Source organism: Ambystoma mexicanum, chromosome 11, assembly GCF_040938575.1.
Source record: "Ambystoma mexicanum isolate Mex_15411 chromosome 11, UKY_AmexF1_1, whole genome shotgun sequence".
In the NCBI taxonomy this organism is placed as follows: Eukaryota; Metazoa; Chordata; class Amphibia; order Caudata; family Ambystomatidae; genus Ambystoma; species Ambystoma mexicanum.
In genome coordinates this window covers 19,435,027-19,457,897 of record NC_090934.1, presented here as the reverse complement: position 1 = coordinate 19,457,897, position 22,871 = coordinate 19,435,027, and the positions used below count along the sequence as shown (strand labels likewise).

The 22,871-nt window shown below is 49.4% G+C and overlaps 1 protein-coding gene across 20 annotated transcripts in view; it reads left to right on the top strand.

The window, feature by feature from the left end:
• The window catches only part of MACF1 (microtubule actin crosslinking factor 1), a 1,825,008-nt gene that overhangs the window by 580,761 nt on the left and 1,221,376 nt on the right, over nucleotides 1–22,871 (top strand). For all 20 annotated transcript variants that reach the window (XM_069622429.1, XM_069622430.1, XM_069622431.1 and 17 more), the window contains 2 exons: nucleotides 9,041–9,224; nucleotides 13,453–13,616. In XM_069622429.1, the coding sequence (XP_069478530.1) occupies nucleotides 9,041–9,224; nucleotides 13,453–13,616 (348 nt within the window). The remainder of the gene's footprint in view (nucleotides 1–9,040; nucleotides 9,225–13,452; nucleotides 13,617–22,871) is intronic.

Sequence of the window (22,871 nt, the reverse complement as noted above, 5' to 3'; positions counted from 1 at the left end):
TGCAAAAGTGTTGCTTTGGGTAAGAGTCTTTAGACCTGCTTTGGACTCACCAAGTCCTTGTTTAAGCAATAAAGTCTTTCTGTGAAACTTCTTGTAGCTTTGTAGATTGCCTGCTATACTCTCCTGCCATAAGTCTTGGTTCAATCTCAATTGCTTGGTACACTCTCCTGCCAGGTGGTCTTCTATGTTTCTCAGTTCTGTAGTTGCATCAAAATAGCATGTCCCGTGCGGTGCTTGGCATATCTATCTTTGGTAATGCTTGTTCAAACCTCTCCCGCCATATTGGCGGCTTACGCGTCTGTATTGGGTTGGGGTTTGCCTTTGGAATTTGTCTTGACAGCATTCAAACATTCTTCTCATCGGTTATTGATTTTTGTAACCTTTGGGATTTTCTCACATTAGCAATTTCGTTCCATTCAATCAATCAGTGCTCTCGCACTTGCCGGAACGCCCTGCATTTCCGATGCTCTTTGCGGGATCCCTTCATCCGATTTCCATTGGGAGGCGTGTGGACGCTCTCCCAGCTGCTCACGCAGCTCTGCAGTGACTGGCCCGCTTCCCCTTTCATTTGGGACTGAAGAGTGCTGCTTCAGCGAGCGGTCTTACCTCTAGGACATCCAGCACGGCCCCTCTCGTCTCCACGACCCTTTTGGCTCACACGCCTTCTCTTCCTCCGTTCCAGCGGCCTGCTCCCTGTTCACGAGTCCCAACCTGGGGCTTAACGCTGTCTCCTGCACCGCTCACTTCCCTAGTGCATTTTCCTTCTTTAAATGTCCTGTGCACTTAGGTATGGCAAAACGACTAGTCTACATGTGATACTTCGAGTTTCTGTTCCTTTGCACACACTCCTTATTTCTCTTCCCAGTACCATCAGGTTTTCACATAGGGGCAGATCAGAAAAAGGATGCCATGTGTTGGTTGTGGGTGTTTGGGTAAAAGATGGCGTTCTGCCCATAGAAGTTTAGAGAAGAGACATCTTCTGCGGGGGAGGGGAGGGGGTGGGACAGGTGGGAGGGACGGGACCATTAACTGACAATAGGCCATTAAAGTCTTTGATGCAAGATGATCTTCTTCATGGGGGGGTTGGAGGGGAATACTGTATCTTCTCCAATGGAGTCAAAATGTCTCTCCGTTAGTTGTGATCCTCCCTCATATATCCGCCCCCAGGGGCAGGATCAGGTAGCGGCTGCCGTCCACGGGCCACTGGATTCATCACAGCAGGAGGCCCTCATGGGGAGCAACTCCCCTCCTGGGGACAAGGATGACCACCTGGGGTATGGCCCAGTAAACAACATTGCACCAACACATACTCTAGCTCCTCTTTCCTCTTCTGACCTAGACCCCTGTGCTATTTTCATACAGAAGACCTCTGCGTGACCTCAAGTACCACGATGAACAAGAGCATAGGAACCATGCAGATCACTATTTATAGGAGTGCTGGTATAAGTTGACCCAGCGGAGTCATGAGTATTGGAACCAAGAGAGAAAAAAAGGACACACATCATGGGTCGAATGAGACCTTGCTACATTGTTTAAAAACTGGCAATGAACTAAGTAATGCATCAAGCCCAGTCGGGATAGGCTGTGAGTGCAGCACTTGTCCGACGCAGGAGTTTCAAGCTCATTTGGCAGATTCGAGGAAGGTGAGTACAGAGGACGCTGGCAGTCAGACGCGTGAGCTTTCGGGCAAGACCGGGCCTGTGCAACAGGCCAGAGGGAAGCCGAGCGGAGGAAAGCTGTAGGTTGAATTGCCACCCAACAACAGATGGCAGCCTGAAGAGCCTGCATAAACAAGCTGGAGGACCGCTGTTCATGAAAGCCCTGGTGATGCACCTACACCCAAATCAAGGTAACTGGTGGAGCGGGAGACCCGGAAGGGACGTGGCAGCGCAAGTAAAGTAGGCTCAACCCCTTGGAAACCCCAGTGCCTGGGGACCCCGAAAGGCCCAACATGTATCTCAGCTCCCTTTCCTCATCCCAGTGGCCATACCAATAAGTCCATTGACCACCAGGGAAGGGTCGAGGACCCCCACCATCAAGGATACTGCATCCGAGGAATTCTTCCTCATTTCAGTGGCCGTACCAGTAAACCGACTGACCACCCGAGAAGGGTCCAGGACCCCTACCATCAAGAATACTGCAGCCGAGGAATTCTTCCTCGTCCCTTGAGCTGTACCAATAAGTCCAGAAGGCTGAGGACCCCTACCATCAAGAATACTGCATACAAGGAATTCATCCTCCCCAGTGGTTGTACCAATAAGCGTACTGAACACCAAAGAAGGGTCCAGTAACCCCGAAAAAGTCCAGATAAGCAACAGAGGCAATCATCCTCAACGTACTGCAGGCTTAAGCCCGCTACTCATAAGAGAAGGGCCGAGGACCCCAATGGGAAGTAAAGTGAACAAAGTGTGCATCAGAGGAAAGTTGCCTTGTGTCAGTGAGAAACCCAAAACCACTGACTACCAGAGAAGGTTAAGGACCCCAACAATAAAGAAATGGTCAAGGAGAAAATCTTGCTCAATTCAGTGGCTGAGGCAAAGCTAGCCAAACACTGTAGAAGGGTCTGGAACCCAGACAAATAAAATACCAATATGAGAGAGTGGAAGTTTGCCTACACTTGGAAAGAATGTCAAACTCTATTGAATGACTGTGTAACCTATCAGGGGATCCGGAGGACATCAGAGCAAGAGACCTCTACCCCCTGGACCAGTGAAAGGATGTGGAAGTCCATACCCAATCCAGGAGAAGGGCGTTGTTCGCCTGAATCCAGACCTATGTACATTGTGTGAACTTTTGTGGGATAAGATATCGATGTCAGGGGAAAGGAGTCCTTCCCCCTGGCTTGGGAGCTTTTTGAAAAGTTTTCAAGAAGAATTCTCAGCGTCCACCAGGAGAAAAGAATGCATGGCCCAGTGCACCAAAAACCTCAACCTGACCAACCTTGCACCTCTACTTCCCACCCTGGCGCACCCACCACCCTCAGTAACAGACCCTGCAGCACTTGTTGACCTCTACATGATATCTGTCGCAGAAGCAGTCAACACGCTTGCCCCTCTCAAACTCAGAAAAGCCAAACCTTCTCTAAAAAAAACAATGCCTGGTTCACTCCGTAGCTCCTTGAAATCTGCTCCAATCAGCGCACCGCTGTGGTAGCCAGGATAGGAGAACCCTTCCCTGCCTCCAAAGCCCTTTCCGCCTCCCTTGCCAAAAACTACAAAAAGGAAATCCACGATGACAAAGACAATATCTAGAATTAGTAATGCCTCATCCAACTCCCAGGAACTGTTCACCATCCTCCAAGAACTAGAATCCCTGTGAACCCCCAGCCAGACCAGACAGAAGACAGCACCTGGTGAGAAAAAGTCCAAGATGCCCTAAATGCCGAGGTCAATCCCTCAAAGAATAAATCGCTGCCAAGCAACTGACCATGCTTACAAAACCACTAGCACCCACAGCACAGATCCCATCACCTTCCCACTCCAGCATCCCGTTCAGCTTCAACCCCGTCTCAGACATGGACGTCTCCAGGATCCTCAAGAGCCTCAAACCATCACACTGCAAAGGCAACGCATGTCCTTCGCCTATCATCAAAGACTGTGCCGAGACACGGATACCTATCTTCACAGCCATCATCAATGCATCCTTCACCACCAACAAAGTGCCATCTTCCCTGAAGGAAGCATGGGTCCTACCGCTCCTCAAAACACCCTCCCTAGACCCATCTATCCCGACTAACTACTGCCGATTACCACAGTTTCCTACCTCCTGAAGATTCTGGATCGGTTTACCTACATCCAGATCCAACAACAGCTACAGAAAAACCAAATTCTGGGCACTCGCCAATCGGGATTCCGCCTCAAGCATGGAACTGAAACTGCCCTACTAGATCTGATAATACAAATCGATGACATCAAAGACACTGGCAAACCGGCCCTCCTGATGATGCTAGACCTCTCTGCAGAATTCGATTTGGTAGACCACTAAATACTCTGTTCTCAACTCGCTTCAACAATTAACTTCTCACAATCAGCCTCTGACTGGGTGAGATGCTTCTTAGCCGATATTCTCCTGTCTCTTCATGAACGACTTCTGCGCCGAACCCACTCCTGTCACTTGTGGAGTTCCCTGAGGTTCCTGTCTTGCCCTCACTCTCTACAACATTTACACTAAACCCCTCTTTGACCACCTTAACCTACTAGGCATCTCATACACAAACTATGTTGATGATACACCGCTCCTTATCCCACTCTCCAGATCCTACGACCAGGACTCGGCAACCATAAACGCCGTCTATGACTTCATTCAAAATTGGATGGGTTCCCAGCAATTTTGTCTCAACGACGACAACACGGAAAATGTCATCATCAGGTCAATCTCCACACTGTGTAACATTGATCCAGCTTACAAAGAATTCATCATCAATGGTAACTGTCTCTGGGGGTTTACCTGGATGACCACCTCAACTTCTCACGTCACGTGAACTCAATCGCTTCAGCGCCAGCCCACACAGCCAAACTGCATCATACCAGCAGGCCCATCCTCTCAAGTACTAACTGCCTTACAATAGCAAGAGCCATCATTGGAGCCAAGCTCAATTATTGCAACACCTTATTTACCGGCACATTCGAAAGCAACCTTTGTAAACTCCAGATGATCCAGAATAATGCTCTCCCAATAGCCATTGGCCTCTCCAAATCGGACCATATCTCGGAAGCCAGGAGAGCTGTACACTGGCTGCCCATCCAGGAACAGATTAAAATCTAGACAATATCCCTGGTCCAGCGTTCTCTCCAACACTGCCCGACCTACATGTCACGGTGTGCAGTGAAATACACCACTACCCGCCCTCTAAGATCCTCCAACTCTCACCTCCTGAAGACCTCCAAGTTCAACCGCCGCTCAGCAGGGGGAAAGAGTTTCCGGTCATGGCAGCCAAACTTTGGAACAATCTGCCACTTACTCTCAGAAAAGAACAGGCCTACTGGACCTTCCGCAGAAACCTGAAGATGTAGCTGTTCAAGTGACTGAATTCCCACTCAGACTATTGCATCCCCATCTGTCCTGCCCCACTCCCCATCTTTTAACGTCCTTCTGTATTGTAAAATGTAACATTTCATGCACCTCTTTTCACGCAATGTAACCTGTAACTTGGCAACCCAATGTAACTAATGCACCCGTATGAAATTAGCGCCGAGATACCCGAGGGTTTTGTGCGCTCTAACAAATCAATACATAAATAATAAATAAATAAATCCCCTTAGTGGGAGAACTTTTGTGTTATTATATATCCTTAGATGTAGTGTGTAAGGACTAGAGATAGGTTTGGCCACAGGGCAGTGAGTATTTGACAAACATTCCAACAGTTCCTTTAGTTTTGGTTGAGGCGGGGAAACCCCTCCTAGTGATCGGGCCAGATAGGTTTTTCTCTAATATCTCAATAAATATTTGTGAAATTGTCACCCCTATGTCAGCCTCTCTCTCCTGCACCCTTACACTGCACAGATGAGGGCTCATCACTTTACCCTAGCAGCCAGCAAGTCATCCTGTGCTCGTGTGCATGGATTGATTCCCATGTTTGGCTTATAGAGGGACTTCGCACATATGGAGCTGGCCAACAAACATTCTTCTGTACACAAAGCAAAACTGTAAAGCTCCTGGCCGAAGACTGACCGCCAAGTCCTGCAATTTAGAGGAAGATCTCTACTGCTTCCCAAACAGCAGAGTGGAGGTTCCTAAAGTGCGATTCTTCCAGCCACTTAAGGGGTTGAGGGGAGTGAAGGAGAAGGAGTGCCTTCCCATCATCACAGGTGCCTTGGAAGATTTTGTCACGCCACTGTTGAACCATTTGGGGTCCCAACTACAGCTTAGCTACGGCAGGCCAGGGAAAAGGTTGAGGTGTTTGGGGAGTGATGGGAAAAGAAGGCCAGACACTTTGTACTACGGCCAACAGCTCCTCCTTGCTCCCCTGAGTAAAGGAAAGCATGAGTCGGGCACCCTCTGTGACTCATGCCAGGGGGATGGTGCGATGTACCTGCCCATCAAGTCTGAGACAATTCCGTGAGTGAGTAACATTATATGATACTGTCGTTTGGAGCAAACCATATCAAGGAGCCCGGTGTCAGCAGCAGCCAATGGAATGGCAATGCAAAAGTCACCAAGGAAACGAGCAAGAGGGTCTGAGGGTTGTATTTATTTCTAAATTACAGGTCCTATTTGTTCCGCAAAATGGCACCCTAAAATCAAAAACATTGCTGCATATATTCAGGGGTAGCATCTTGAAGGGCTTTATTTGTCAGGGGACCTGATTTAAAGGTGACCTGCACCTTCCCCCGTAACGAGTTTTAAGAATGTATCAGCGCTAAGACGAATCACAGAAAAGCCAGCCAGCCACGTGTTGGGCCAGATTAATAGAAGATGGCCCCCTGGTGCCAGTGTTTCAGAGAGGTGTCAGACTCCCTGAAAATGTGAAGTGATAGTTATTGTGGTCTGGTGTAGAGTAGAATATGATGACTTAACATTGTTATGCTTCATCCCCTCTCCTAGTGAGACCCCCCCCCCCCAGCACATTTTGCTGGACTTCGGGACCTTTTTCTTTAATCCTGAATAAGTGGAGCCTTTTTCCACTCATTCATTCTTGTCGGCTCTGTCTTTTGGAACACTAGTCTTTGTATTCTACCTGCCCTATGGAGTCTGTGGGCTCCATAGCTCTTAAAGGCATCTGTGTTTTGCTACTGCAGCACCAGGCGCCCTACAGGCAGTGTTGCTGGGGACCCTAGGGCCCTCTAGAGATTATTTCCTTTGTCCTAGATTACCTACGTTTCTTAATGATAGGCAGATACTTAGTAGCGCTCCTAAAACGTTATATTCTGAGTGATTGGCACACACCACCTTAAGTGGAGTGCCAAAGGGATACCTAGTATCCCCCTTCTCTCGGCTCCTGTGACATTTTAGTCACATAGACTATCACCTAGTGACAGCTAGTGGCAGTGGACGTGTTCTACCAACTTGTGTGTCATTTTCCTACCGCAGGCTATGTCCATAGCCTTGGTAATGCACAATAGAGGCACCCAAGTACCAACTTGGGGCCTCCTTTCTTCTTTCGCCATTACTAGCGTAGTTGTTATTTGTTAGCCCTTCTGCCATTCTGGGAGGAGAAGGCCTGTGTGTGTGTGTGTTTTGCCTTTGACTGGAACTCTTGGGTTCCCCGCCTAGGCTCCGGAGTGTCTGGGCAAGTAGGAAGTGGGAGAGGAGTTTTCCACCCTCCTGTCCTTTGTCTGCCAGAGTGCCTGAATGGGACCAGCTCTCATTAGGGGTCTCATTGTCCCGATTGGAGAGCAAAACCCCCACTTTCTGTAAACTCCTGAGGAAGATTGCAGAGGAGTGAGTGCTTTAACTGTATAAAAGGTGAGGCTCCTGTAGTGAAAAGCAAGTCGACCACCGGAAGCTGAAGTAATCGAAGAAAAAGACAACTAGAGACACCTGCAGCCCCTTTGCAACACCGTGAATAGATCACTGCTGTCCTGACCCCGCTTTCAAAGTGTGAAACTGCAGGAACTGAAGAATATTGACCGGGCGAATCGTGTCGTTTGTTGGTGCTGCAGAAAAGGTGCCAAAACCGCAGAGTGACCAAAGAAGTTGTTAAGTCGTGCTACAGATCCTCCCTCAAGAGTGCTGCTGAGAGATCCCATCCATGGTCGTGCCTTACGTCATCAGACCAAGGAATCCAGAGGTTTGGTCCACAGCTGCAACATTGCGGACCATCCACCACAAACGTTTTCTTCAAACCTAAGGTACTGTGGGGGAAAGGTATTGCTTACCTTATTCCAGAAAGTCGCTCCAGAGCGTTGGAGTGCACGTAGAGGTGTACAGGGCAACCCCCTCTTACCTCCAACACAAGTTGCGGCTTCTGTCCCATTAACAAGTCCTTTCACAGGTTCTTTGACGTTTAAGTCGTCTTGTATCTTCCTTCCGAGAGACTAGAAAGTGTCCACAGGAACTTTTGATTTCCTGCTACTTTTCATGACTTTAAGCCGCTACGAAATGCATTTTAGCTAAGGTTGCATTTCTGACTTTCAAAGACTTGCTGTGCTGCAATACTTCCTATAGAACCCGAAGCTCTGCTAGGATAACACAAAAATCACTATCTTATATGTGTAGGCTGACTAAATACAATTACTGTATTACTGTTTGGGTACGCGTTATTACAGATAGTACAGTAGACCTGTCAAACCCCTGTAACAATTGTGCAGGTTCAGCAACTACCAACTAAGAAGTGGCCTTTTGAAAATATTGTAAAGTATACCGATGTCTGTTGGCTTATTGTGCTCTGTATTTACCAGGGGGACTTGTGGAAATATAATAAATCTATATTTTAATATAAATGTATGTGTAAGTGTTTCTTTGATGTGCATTTCTAGCTAGGTTCTGTGTACTTACCTACAGCTCACATCTTCTTCTTAAGATCAGCCTGACTGCTCTGCCACTCTACCATGGTCCCAGAGAATTACAGACTGATACTAAACGTTGGAAATCTACAAACCACTGGGATATCTTACTAAAGTCTTGCCTCCAAGTGCGACTTTAGGAAAACTCCCCTAACACAAGGTATGAAAAGTTCAGGTGTGAACTATGAGTTCCAGGAGTGACCGTTGGACAAGGAGTGATGTACCTGGGTAATGGGCTCCGGTAAGAGTTACAGGGTTGCTCCCTACTTACCAACCTAGGTACTGTGCCAGCATCCATGCAATAAAGAAGGCTTACCTCAATACTGTCCATGAACTTTCATTGCCTTCCATAAAAATAGTCTTTGTGGTTCCTGCAACTACTCATGTATCCATTTGCATCCGTGCTCTTTGTTTATGATTGTTTGGCAATAATTAATATTATATTTAGTACTTATGTGCCGATCTGTGTTTTTCCTGGATTTTGAATTTGGCACAGACCTTCAGGGCCACATGCTGGTGCCCAGTGCCAGGGATCAGCGTTACCTTAAACATGGCGAAGACGATGGTGATTAACATTCTGTCCTCCTCTCCTCTAGCTTCGATCCTTGGCCCAGGCAGACCAGCTCCAGGTGTTAACAAGCCTCCAGTCCCATTTCGAGGACTTCCTGGTGGACAGCCGGGACTGTCAGCTTTTCTCGGTGGCCGATCGCCTGCATCTGGAGGAGGAAGTGGCGGCATGTAAAGTGCACCACCAGCAGCTGCTACACTCTATGGAGACAGGTGAGGGGCCGGTGGAGGGAGTGGATACAAGACACATCTAGATCGGGGCAATGATGGGAGAATAATCTCTGCTCGGCTGTGGCTCTATAGAGAAGGTACCTGGGATCTGCCCCTTGCTTGATTAGTTGGGGGTTATCTGAATGAGAGCCTTGCTCGATGACTGTGCAATAAGACGATGACTGCAGGGAATAGACCGTCTCCCCATTACTTGATCAGTTGGGGGTAACCTTAGTGAGAGCCTTGCTCCATGACTGTGGAATAAGACATAGACTGCAGGGAATAGACTGTGCCGGCATGTTAGAACTGATTTTCTATACTCCGGCCTGGTGGACAGATGTATAGACGGCAAACCTATATTGTGACAGGAACTACTCTGGGGAGCTGTAGCCATACCAGTACAAGGTAGCAGGGCGAGTGGTCCAGGCTAAGTCTCAAGAGGTGGTGAGCATGTATGGGGTCCACAATGAGCACACACAGCAAAGCAGTCAATGGAACACACTTAGACAAACAGGTATAGCAATACATATTTACTTATAGCCAAATAAAACAGTGTCAAATGACTACTAACAGTTAATATTAGCACACAATACTAAAAATTAGATACATATATACAATTACTGGTGTAGTGCAAAATACATCTCAAACCCCTGAAAGTGAAGATACAAATTAGTATTAGCACTACAAGTTCACAGAGAATACCCACTAACTTCAGATGTCCAACCCCAAGTTGTCTGGTGCTTTGTGCCCAAAAGTTCAGCAAAGTTTCCACATAGTTTGGGAAGCTGGAAAAAATGAAGGTAGGGTCTCTGGGGCCCAGTGAGCAGTTCCAGGTGTGAGGGGACGAGGTAATCTAGCTAACAAACGTGTTCCCAACTTTCTGATTGCTTGTGTGAACAAGCAATGGCAAACCCAAAGTGTTAGAAAAGTTTTAGAAATGTCAGCAAACTTTTAAAAGGAGTTTAGGGGGCAGGTAAGTTTCGGTATATCACCCCCTGTACTTCGATTCTTCATGAGACTTGGCAGGTAGGTTGAAGAAGGTCTGAGGTCACTTTTCCCGCCATCAGCCTCAGCCCTTGATCCCCACGGGTTGCAGGTTCGAGCAGATCTCCGGTTGGTATCTGATGCTGGTCCAAGGACTCTCAGTGGAAGAATGCAACAAAACTTGATGCAGGCCCCCCCTCAGGACAGGAATGGATGCAGGTAAGCAGTTTCGGATGACGGCCACTGATTCACAGTGATGCAAAGGGATTCACTTGGCACAGTCTGACTTTCCCTCCTATCTCAGTTCCCCTCGATGCCGGGACCACAATATTTTGCAGAGGTAAGTCTTGTTGCACACGCTGAAGATCCCCCAAGTTCCAGGCCTCAACTCGGAACGGTGACGTCTGCAGCGCCGTAGCCCAAATTCAGGGCTGGTCAGCCACAGGGCGGTCCTGGGGCCCATCCAAAGGCTCTTCTTCGTAGGATTCCGAGCTGACATTTGGAATGGATGTTCTCTCCACTCCAAGGGTTGCAGCTCCTTCACAGGATTGCTGGAGATCTGAGATCCTCCACAGGACAGGCCTCTACCAGGGCAGCAGCAGAGGTTGGTCGCCAAGCCTTATTCTGACTGGTCCAGTATCTCCTTGCAAGTCTTGTAGCTGTACAGGAGTCTTGGCTCCTTCAGTGTCTTCCAGAATCTCTCTAGAGTGGGTACAGTGGTCTTCTTATCCAAAAAGCCAGATAAGGTCAGCTCCCCCCAGTAGGCAATGGCAGATCTGCCCCGCACACACTCCCCTCAGCAGTGGTCCAATCAGGACCACTGGCAGAAAAACTAATTAATTTCACCCAGACACAAAGGCACTGTGGATTGGGACCAGACAGTCCCAGCCCACTTCCTGGCAGCAAACACAGATAGCCCTCCATCCAGTGCCCGCAAAAAGCCTCTGCTTTCCCGGGCACTGGAAGTCCATATAAGGATGTTCCAGGCCTCTCGGGCCACGAAGATGCACAAAAGACAAGATGTCCAAAGGACAAGCGAAAAATCTCATGGCACGGCCATGTTTGACCACTAGCCACAGTTAGTAGCCAAATGCGGTAAGGCTAAAATGAAATGCATCAAACCATGGTAAAAAGTCACTACTGCCACCAGTTGTCCATTTAGCACACCTAGAGTAACCAAAAATCCTTTGAGTATTAGTCTAGAGCAAAACAGAGCAAAAACAAAAAGTTAACCCCATTGTACTGCATTGTAAGATGCATTTTACACTGATAGAAGTTACCACAAGTTTAAACAATTTACTAAAAGTAGTAACAAAGTAACTAGACTAAGTGAAACAATGTTTGCCATTACTGACAGCCTGAAGGACATGGCAATTTACCCATAACAGATGAGTAAAAGACAGTCTAGTGAAGCCTAAGGCATCCCAGCACTGTAAAAAGTACAGGTCAGGATAAAAAATAAAAGCTAAAAGTTTGGGGGTCCATAGAAATGGAAGGAAGGGTGCAGTAAAGAGGAATCTTTCCTAACACAACTTAATCAATGTGGGGAATAGACAGTGCTGGCACAGTGACTATGGGGGAATAGGCAGTGCTTGCTCAGTGACTGGGGGAATAGGCAGTGCCTGCTCAGTGACGGTTTATAGTCAAAAAGTCGAAAACATTATGTCGAATAGCAAAAATGTCGAAAAAAAATGTCGAATGTAAAAAAGTCGAAAAACATACATATAATAGGAAAAGTCATAATTTTGAAAAAAAAGTCGAAAAAAAAATCGAAAACCCAAAACACTTTTTTTTTTTTTTTTTACCCAGATAGTAACATTTATTATGGGGGGGGTCACCCCCAACCCCCCCCCCCCCCCACCTCCCCATCCCCCCCACCCCCCATAGATATACCTTTAATTATTTAAAAAAAATCTTTAATATAATATTAAATAATTAATTAATTATTTAAAAAACCAAACCCCTATCCCCAACCCCCCCCATCCTCCCCATCACCCCCACCCCCCATGGAAATACCTTTAATTATTTTTAAAAAAAAGTTTAATAAAATATTTATTATTAACACATAAAATCGAAAAAAGTCGAAAAAAAGTCGACATTTTTGTTTTTCGACATTTTTGTTTTTCGACTAAATATTTTCGACATTTTTACTTTCGAATATATTGTATTCGAAATTATGACTGGATACCCTCAGTGACTATGGGGGAATAGGCAGTGTCTGCTCATTGACAATGGGGGAATGGACAATGCCTGCTCAGGGACAATGGGGGAATAGACAGTGCCTGCACAGTGACACTGGAGAATTGGCGGTGCCTGCTGAGTGATCTTTGGGAATAGTCGTGCCTGCTCAGTGACTATGGGGGAATAGGCAGTGCCTGCTCAGTGACTATGGGGGAATAGGCAGTGCCTGCTCAGTGACTATGGGGGAATAGGCAGTGCCTGCTCAGTGACTATGGGGGAATAGGCAGTGCCTGCTCAGTGACTATGGGGAATAGGCAGTGCCTGCTCAGTGACAATGGGGGAATGGGCAGCACCTGCTCAGTGACAATGGGGGAATGGGCAGCGCCTGCTCAGTGACTATGGAGGAATAGGCAATGCCTGCTCAGTCAGTGTGGGGACTGCATGGTGCCTGCTCTGTGACTGTGGGGAATGGGCAGTGCCTGGTCAGTGACTATGGGGGAATGGGCAGCGCCTGCTCAGTGACTATGGGGGGGATAGGCAGTGCCTACTCGGTGAGTGTGGGGACTGCATGGCCCTGCTCAGTGACTATGGGGGAATAGGAATAGACAGTGCCTGCTCAGTGTTTATGGGGGAATAGGCAGTGCCTGCTCAGTGACTATGAGGGAATGGGTGGTGCCTGCTCAGTGACTATGGGGGAAAAGGCAGTGCCTGCTCAGTGACTATGGGGGAATAGGCAGTGCCTGCTCAGTGACTATGGGGGAATAGGCAGTGCCTGCTCAGTGACTGTGGAGAATGGATGGTGCCTGCTCAGTGACTGTGCTGTGAGGAATATGTGGTAGCTGCTCAGTGACTGGGGAATGGACGGTGTCTGCTCAGTGACTGTGGGTAATGGGCTGTGTCTTCTCTTTGATGGGGCGGCTGGCCCAATTTCAGTGGTGTCCACTATGTAGATGATTGGTGAGACCTTGTCCGCGCCTACAGGTCATCCACAGAGTGCCCAACTCTGCTGTTGTTCCCAGGAATCTTTTGAGTCTGATAGTGAATCTTTCTATCAATCTATTTACAGAAGACAAGGACGAATCAGAGGCCAAGACTTACATGTCGCAGCTTCTCAACATCCGACTGCACCTGGAGGAGTGCGAGAGCAGGTTGGTGCGGCGAATCCAGACCCCACCCGGCCCCGAAGGTGACACTGGGCAGGATAGCACAGCCCGCATCGTGGAGCAAGAGGTGAGTGCTCTTCACAGCTCAACTGTCCTAAGTCTGAAGAACCTCAGATATCCCACAAGCAGACTGCATGGGACGCAACCCACAGGAATGCTCTGGAACATGGTCCTGACGTGTAATACACTGAGGTGCAGAAGTGAGCGTGAAGGTGCCTTAATCAATGCATGATGGTGAGAGAGTTCCTGATCCCCAGATCATATGACACTTAGGGAAAGCTGAGAATCAGATGGGGTGGGGGGGCTGATGAAGTCTTATGTGAGATACCCTCAAGTACCCATTGCAAGCTGCTGTGCCTTCCACAAGTAAGCAGACTCTGATGCTGCTTTGCAAATCATTGGTAAGGAAGGTCAGTCTTGTTTAGTAGGGGCAGCAATGAGGCAACATGGGCGCAAACCTTCTAGCAATGCACATCTGACTTCTATACACTTGGTGTCAAAAGCAAAAAGGACCCTTAGCGTCTAAGCTCTATTCTTAGTGCTGAATCATAAAACGTGCCAGAAAGTTAAGCTTCACTCAGGGCAATGAAAACATGTGCCTGGGAAAAATACCTGAGCTCCATCAACTGCCTTCCTGCAAGCTGTGATGGAAGATATGCTGCTGTATCCTTTGAAGGTTGCCTGGAGGAAAGAGCTAGCCAAAGGGGAAACAGCCGATCACTGCAATATATGTGCTCCAACTACTGGGATAGACCTCCTTGTGCAAACTAAGCAACATCTGTACCTACACACTCACGCTTGCTTAAAAGAGCTGCTCAAGAATGCAACAGTTCACTTGAGAAGCAGAACAGGGAATCTCAAATGTGATATTTGATGAACCTTCACCTTCCATTCTGACTATTCCAATACTTAACTGCTATCCAAACCATCTCCTCTCATTTCAAAACATTTCATTTGAATGATAGCCTCCATTTTGTTAGACTTTATCCCTTGGGGTAAGTGCGGTTCACTTCTTGTGCATGGCGCTTCATTTTTGGACCATGTTTATTTTGTTTTATCTTACTGCCATGTGGCTCCACCTCAGCCCTTTCTTCCCCTCTTCCAGGTCCCCGCCCGTTTCCCAGCCTGCCCCTGCCTCCTGATTGGGCATTTGTCCGAGGGCTAACTCCATCTGGACTTGCCGGCGCTCGCTGCAGCCTTTGCTAGGCTTTCTCCCTTGGGGCGAGTGCAGTTTGCTTCCTTGTGTGTGGTGCTTCATTTTTGGACCAAGATTATTATTTTTTATCTTACTGCCTTGTGGCTCCACCTCAGCCCTTTCTTCCCCTCTTCCGGGTGCCTGCCCGTTTTCCAGCCTGCCCCTGCTTCCTGATTGGGCACTTTGCCTCCTGAAGCAATTTCAGTACGACAGCACCACTGCCCATTGCAGCCCCCTCTGGAGAAGGACCCGGAGAGAAGCCTGCAGCAGTCAACCTGCTGTGACCAAGTAGGTAGGTGCGGTCAGGGGGGCAGCTATCACTGCACCCCACTAAACTGACCCACCCCTCAAATGATCCCTAGGTCGCTTACCGCACCACACATAAACATCTCAGTTAATAGTATTGTTTAACCATCCCTCCCATCTCCCAAGGAAAGTCGCATTTTTATTGCATTGCTGTTTGCATTGAAAAGTATTCCTTTTTCCATCTTTTTAGGAAAGTCGAATGTGTCTGTTTTTTCATTGCTGCTTGTGTTGAAAACTAGGCCTTATCCCTCTTTTTAGGAAGTCAGATCTGGGTGTGTTTATAGTGTGCCTCTCCGCACCGCCCTGTCTTCCGCCCATGCTGCTCCTGCGTTCCCCTATGGTTGCCTGCTCATTGATTTTTCTGTGTGAATCCTCTCCTCGCTATCTACCGTGGTGCTCCTCTTTGGGCTGTGCTTCTTTTCTCCCACACAATGCCTTCTTGCCTACTCGCACCCTCTAACGTGCTCTCAATCTCTCCCATCTTCTCCAAATGCTACTCTATCCCCTATCCTATCTCTCTCACCAAGTCTGATAGGCAAATGTTCAAGAGGGATATCCTAGTCTCCATCCGTGGCCTCCCTATCGCTGATACCCACATCAGCGCTTCCTCCAGACAGACCTTAACGGTCGTTCCCTCTCCAGACCTATGAACCACTCATATGGTCTTGGCTTTCTCTCCCATCTTTTCCTCTCCCATTAATGATGGCACTCGGTGGGAGGTACCCTTGGCCTCCTTCCACTCTTCAAGACCATCATTAATGTCTTCCTGAATGGCACCGATTTGGTCCAGGGCCCTCAGCCCAATCGCCGCCTCTTCGATCGGCGTCTCCCACCTCTTAACAACTTCTTCCTTCTCCTGCTACTCCGGATAGCACCTGACTGGCTATTATGTGTGAGAAACCAGAAGGTGTCTCACCCGCTAGTCCCCGGGGATCTGCCACCCAGGTGGCTAGGACGCAGCCATCATTTTTGGTCCAGTCCTGGGAGTGGACCAGTGTGGGAGGATCACCCGGATGAGGGGTCCTCAGGGAGTAGAAGGGGGACACTGCAGGATGAGACGCGGTATCCCCTTCCCAATAACTCCTTTTCCCCATCCTACCAGGTAGGATATTTAGAAACTCAAATCCCCCTCCACTACTTTCCCGACACAAACACTTTTCCACGGACAGCTCACCATGAGCAAAAACAGACTAACACCAGAGCTGTATACCTGACATGTCCCAATACAATGGTCAGGCAATTACTGATCATTACGCACACCTGACTTCCATCACACTTCCCCACACGGATAAAAGGCGGAGCACGAAGGCACACTCTGAGCGAGGCAAACCACACAAGGAAACAGCAGTTCCAAGATGGCAGTTTAATACGAGGAGAAAGACGGCGAGACTAGAGAGATTTGCAAGAAGGGGTGTACCACATGAGAACAATAAGGCCATTTATCAATAAAGCGAATGCAGCAACTATATCAAGAACGGTCATTCTGTCACGCCTTGACTACGGTAACGCCTTACTGATAGGAGCCACGAAGAGGGATATACAATAGTGTCAGGTCATGGAAAATTACGCAGTTCGAGCTACAAAGAGAATTAAAAAAAGAGGACATGTGACTATGGGGAGATCTCTTCGCTGGTTAAGAGTGGAAGAGAGAGTACACTTTAAGGCGATGACCATAGTTCACAGATGTCTGTATGGAGTAGCCCCAAGATATTTTAAGAAGCAAGTTTCTTTGTACCTGCCTCAAAGACACCTTAGATCAGAGGATAAGGCTTATCTGAATATTCCTAGAGCTAAACGTGTGCAAGGGCAGGGGAAATCTTTCCCAGTGAAGGCAGCAAAATGCTGGAACAAATTGCCACTAACTCTACGACTAGATGGGGCATGGCTAAATGGCTACGTGAGAGGACGTGCTCTTGAGGAGCTCCCACAGATCCGGCACCGATCCTTTGAAAAAATACAATTTCCTGGAGAAAAAGCATGCCGGCAGCACACCCAGGGATGTATGAATGTCCGGTGCATACATCGAGCGCCGCGTGAGGCTGATCAGCGGCAAGCAAGGGGAAGCCACAGCCACTGAAAAGAAGTTGGGCACCCGGGATCGGGAGATTGGCAAGATGGCGGACCGAGGACAAAGGGCCATAAACTGACCGCAGTGTTGCGGCCGTACGTGCAGGTTGGTGCAGCCGTGATTGAGCCCGCTGCAGCTTTATGTGATGTGTGGGGCCCAGCCCATGAGCAACATAAGGACCCAGCCGGAGGGGGCCTGTCGGACCGAGAGACGGACACAGTGGCCCGAGACGAGGATAGGAGTGGCAGGAGGTCCCTGCTTACATCGATTGCTGGACACTGCGGGGGGTTGAAGCGGATCAACCCCGGGGGCGCTGCCGCCACTGAGCACGGTGCGGCAAAGCGGCTGGCACTGTGCTCTCCTAGCTTTGCAGTTGGATTCCGAAGTGCCCGGCAGAGCGGAGGCCCCCGCAGTGTCGGAGCTTGGGGGGTGCTGGACAAGGCATGAGGTGCCGGCCCCTACAGCGACCCGGATCGCCGGGGGGATAGTGCCGAAATCAGTCCAGGACGGCCGCAGAGAGGTTTAAACACTGCTAGCTCCAGCGGGTGCTCTGACTGGCCGTGCTGCGACCTGACACACCTGAGAATGGTGTAGGAAGGCCTGCAGTAGAGGTCTCTCTGGACACTGGGGGCTCCATTGGATGGTCGGAGTGCCCCTAGGGTTGCACCCAGTTGGGCTCCTCGGTGGCACCTAACAGGAATGAAAGGAAGCACATCCAGCCCTAGAATGCGTGTGAGCACATGGGCCCCCTATATAGTGCGGCATCCGCGGCAGCTGAGCAGTTGCCGCTGTCAAACACAGGTTGGAGAAAGGGGAAACCTGAGTGCCTGGGCCTGAGGACGGAAGGGGGTTGCACTGGGGCCAGAGACATCCACAAGGTGCCAAGGCCCCCACGCAGATAGCCAAGCAAAGGAGACGGATCAATGAGCCGCCCAGACGAGGTCCCGGTTCTGATGGACCCTGTTACCAATAGAACGTGGCAGAACAAAGCAGCTCACTCCAGGACATATGCTGAACTCCAGAGAGCACACAGAAGGTAGCCTGTGCCGGTACAGGGTTCGGAAAAGGCGTTGGACACTACTGTAGGTCAAATAGCCGAGGGGGACCTGTCGGGTCCCGGAGCAGAAGTGTGTGGTACCAGCGAATGCGCCCGACCACCAGTGCCTGAGAGAATTACAGCGTAAGCCTGTGGAATAACACTGAGCTAGACCTGGCACGTGGGAGGACACAGCCCATTTCAGGAGCGCAACAGACAGTCGGCACATACACCCAACACGGTCGAAGTGGGCCCTAAACACCAGGAACAGTCTGACACTACGCAGACCTTCAAGCGAGAAGTTGCTGTGCTGGCCCACACCTAGTTGGTGCAGCACGATGTCTAACAAAACTGTAAGATTGAAGAGCAAGCAGACCACGCTGGATGACTATGCCAAGACATTGCCAGGGGCAGAAGGGGCCAGGAGTAAGGACAAAACTATCACCGGGATTGCAGAAGCTCCGGGCACAATCCAAGAGGTGCTAGCTGCGATTGCGGACCTGAAAGTGGCCTGGGAGACTAAATTGGGGCTGGCCATGAACGAACTGAAGGTGGCACTGGACCTTAAGGTCGGTGCCGTCCAGAAAGAGGTAAATGTAACGCTCACCTGATTCCCGTAGAGGCGCCGGTCTTGACTGGGCGTATACCGTATCTTCAAAGGTGATGTGTAACACACGGCTGGCTCTTTGGGCTGGACCTCTGTGCACTGTATGTCTGACTTGAAGGGTAAGATGTCTTAGGTAAGTGAACGCCGTGCTCTCCATCTGCCTCGGGGCAGGGTGCTGTAACCAGTTTCTTCACTGGATAAGGGGAGCAGGCCTCTTGACTTCAGAGGACTGCTGTCCGTCGTTTACTGCACGAACGGTAAGTTTCGAGTAATTCTAATGTCTGTAAAGTCTTTAGTAATGATTTTTCTTGTTTTGCAGGGTTCCGGCGATGGCGGATGATGGGCTGAAGTGAGTTGAAGATGGAGCCCGTGTGATGAATAGAAGCGCCTGGAAGCACGTAAGTAAGCGCTTGTTGCCTGCTTCACGATGCGCTCTAACTGTCTTTTTATTTTGCAGGTACAAGTTCGGAGCGGCTGCAGGGTGCCGGAATACCCACTGGATTAGATGTGGAAAGGAGTAATGGCACGTGAGTATTAAAGTTCCCCAATGTCTTTAAACGCACCTTGTTTTGTCTTTCAGATGCGGGATGCAGCGCCGAAGGCCTCCGGAGCGTGCGAAGAGTTGGTAAGCTTTTGTCTTTCAGATCCCGGAATGCAGTGTGAAGACCTCCGGAGCGCATGAAGAGTAGGTAAGCCTTTGTCTTTCAGATGCCGGAATGCAGCGCGAGGCGTTGGTGACAGCCGATGGACCAGGTAAGTGAAGAACTGTCACTGAAGACCGTAATGCTAACCTGTTCTTTCTTGTCTTTATAGGTGTTGCTGAAGACTGGATTCAGGATGGTAAGCCTTTTTCCTTAGGCCCAGGATCAGATGCAGAAGACACGATGAGCGTTCTGCTGCAGAGGATGCAGAATAACGCAAAGCAAGATTCATCCATCGGGTGTGGTTTAAATAGCCTCCTGTAGTGCTTAGGTGTCTCCTTCCACAGCCACGCCTTGGTAAGAAAAGAGTTCCTGCTTTCCAGAAGAGTTCCAGTGTTCTGAATCTAGGGAGTGGCTCCTGCCCCACCCAACAGGAAAAGTAGTTCCAAACAGAAGAGGATCAGAGGCTCAACTGGCAGGCAAGTAAGCAGCATGGTCTGCTGCAGGTAAGTCCACCCAAGCATTATGAGCCCGGCGCTTCCAGCGCTGGGACTGGGCATATTTATGAGCCTGGTGCCACTGGCGCCAGGACTGGGTCCAAAAGGTCCCAATTGGGACTGGTTGGCACTCGGAACCTGGGTTATGGATCTGCTTCCAAGGGAGTTGGGAAACCCCTGACCTTTTGGAAGCAGAGATCATGACAGTAAACCTACATAGACAAGATGTGAGAACACTGGCGGAGCGCACCGGGGACTTGGAAAAGGAGTTGGCCCCGAACACGGTGGATTGCGCCGCCCACAAATTGGAACTTCATGCCCTTGTGCAGCGGGTGGGCAACCTAGAAAGCAGAGTGGAAGAAGCAGAAGGACGTGCCAGACGTAATAACATCCGAATCATTGGATTGCCAGAAGGAACTGAAGGGCCTAATCCAACGGAATACGTAGAAACCATGTTACTGCAGGAAATAACTGGAGGGGTACTGACCCAGGGGTTTGCTGTTGAAAAGCCACCTCCAGGGACCCCTCCCAGGCCATTGATTGCAAAGATCCTGAATTACTGGGATCGAGAAAAAATACTCGAATTCTTCGGGAACGGTGGAACGATCGAAAGGGGGCCAGCTAAAATAATCGCATACCCAGACTACACCTTGTAGGTGCAGCGCAGCAGAATGAACTTTGGAGCGGTGAAAAGAAGATTGCGGGAAACAGGCCACAGGTATATGCTGCCTTACCCGGCCAAACTGAAGGTGTTCCACAAGAACAAAACTTTGTTTTTTGAAACCCCAGAGGATGCCATGGGGTGGCTGGATATGCAGAGCTTACCCCAAGAATTGGGTATCCAGACAGGAGCTCAAGATGATAATATGCGGCTGTGGCACCCAGGGTGGCATAGCGCGAGACGCTGGGACTAGAATATAGCATTAGATAAGGCCTACAAGGAATGTGCTGTTTGGAAAGTACATGCTTGCAAGATCCGCTTGAACTGAATAATCCTAATCATATAAGCGGGAGCTCTCGGGAGACACCCCTTGAACCCCCGTAGCATTAAGCTTAGTTAGGTCACTAGTAGTCCGGTGACACCCCGCGGGGTCCTAGTCCTCGGTGTTCCAAGGAGGGACCAGACGCGGGTGGGCATGAGATCCAGGGATGGAGCTGGGCATTTGTTGGGGCTGGGCGGGGAGGGGGAGGGAAAGAGTTGTGTGCAGTGGGGTGTGGTTGGGGGAGGGAGGGAAGGGGAAGTTATTGGGGTTTGGAAGGAAGTGAGCCAGACTAAGTCATCGGGAACGACATGGGAAACGGAGGGAAGAGGTAGGACATCAAGTCAATGGCGTCGGGTAACCTCAGAGTTGTGACCTGGAATGTGCGGGGCCTCAATAGTTACCTAAAACGTAATAAAGTAATGATGTATCTGAAGAGGATGAGGATTGATATAGCCTTACTACAAGAAACCCACCTCACCAAAGAGAAACTGGAGGTGGTTAGGAGAAAATGGAAGGGAAGTGTCACGGGAGCCACATACCCAGCATATGCAAGAGGGGTTGTCATATGGGTGGCACCGCATGTGCCGTTTCAGCTGGTCCGGTCAGCGACAGACCCAGAAGGTAGAATGGTGGTGGCGGAGGGACTCGTGGAGAACCGAGAAGTGACCATTATAAACTTATATGCCCCTAACCATGATACTGCAGCTTACTTTAGGTCTTTATATAGTAAAATTAGCCCCCTGTTAGGCGGCACGATATTGTGGGGAGGTGATTTTAATTGCACCCTGAACCCCGGGATAGATAGGTCAGATAGCAAGCTAGAAAAACCCAGTCCATCAGCCAAAGCGTTGGGGGCACTGTTGACAGACCTCAAACTGGAGGATGTGTGGAGACGGTCGCACCCAACAGACAGGCAATACTCGCATTACGTAGCGCCGCATGACCTGCATACTAGGCTGGATTACGTGTTCGGTGCCGCCGAGATAACGGGAGAAATGGTGAGCGCAGAATATAAAGCCAGGGTGCTTTTGGACCATTCCCCTTTGGTCTTGTAGTGGCGGCACCATCCCCCTAGGGTGCGTATCCCGACATGGAGGCTCAGAGCAGAGGCCCTACAGGACCCAGGATTCCGAGAGGACCTAAGGGAGGCCATCACGGAATATTTCGACATTAATACCGGCAGCGTGCAATCAATGGGAACAGTATGGGAGGCATTCAAGGTGGTGGTGCGTGGGGTAGCTATATCAAAATCCAGGGGGCTCCAAGGGGGTATAGAACGAGAGTTGCATGAAACGGAGAGAGAGAGAGGACTTGATGTGAAGGGGGTGGACCACCCGGGAAGACGGTGCAAAGACGAGGGAGTTGCAAAAAGCTAGCAGCGAGCTCTGGGATAGGCTATGTAAGCTGAATTATAAGAAATATGTAGAAAGGCAACATGCGGGTGGAGACAAGCCGGGCAGACTGCTAACCTGGTTATACAAAAATGAGACAACCCGATTGGTGATTAGAGAAATCAGGGACGCGGAAGGCCAGATCCGAAATACCCAGGAAGGTGTAAATGAAGAGTTCCTCAGATATTATAAACGCTTGTATGAGGACGGAGGTGGAGACATGGGTCAAGAAATTCTGGAAACACTAGAAGATATAGGTCTGCCCACCTTAGACGACTGGGAACGAGCAGACTTAGAGGCCCCAATCGCCTCAGACGAACTGGAGACAGTGATCCAGCACCTGCCCACGTGTAAAGCGCACGGGTCGGACGGGTTACCCAGCGCATTCTATAAAGCGTATAGGCAGGAGGTACTGCAGCCGCTGCTGGCCATGTTCAATGAGGCTTACGAACAGGGGGAGTTGCCAGAATCTCATCGAAGAGCGGTGATCATCCCGCTATTGAAATCGGGCAAGCCGAATGCGGACTGTGGGTCCTACAGGCCCTTATCGATGCTCAACCAAGATAGAAAAATACTCACAGCGGTTCTTGCCAACTGG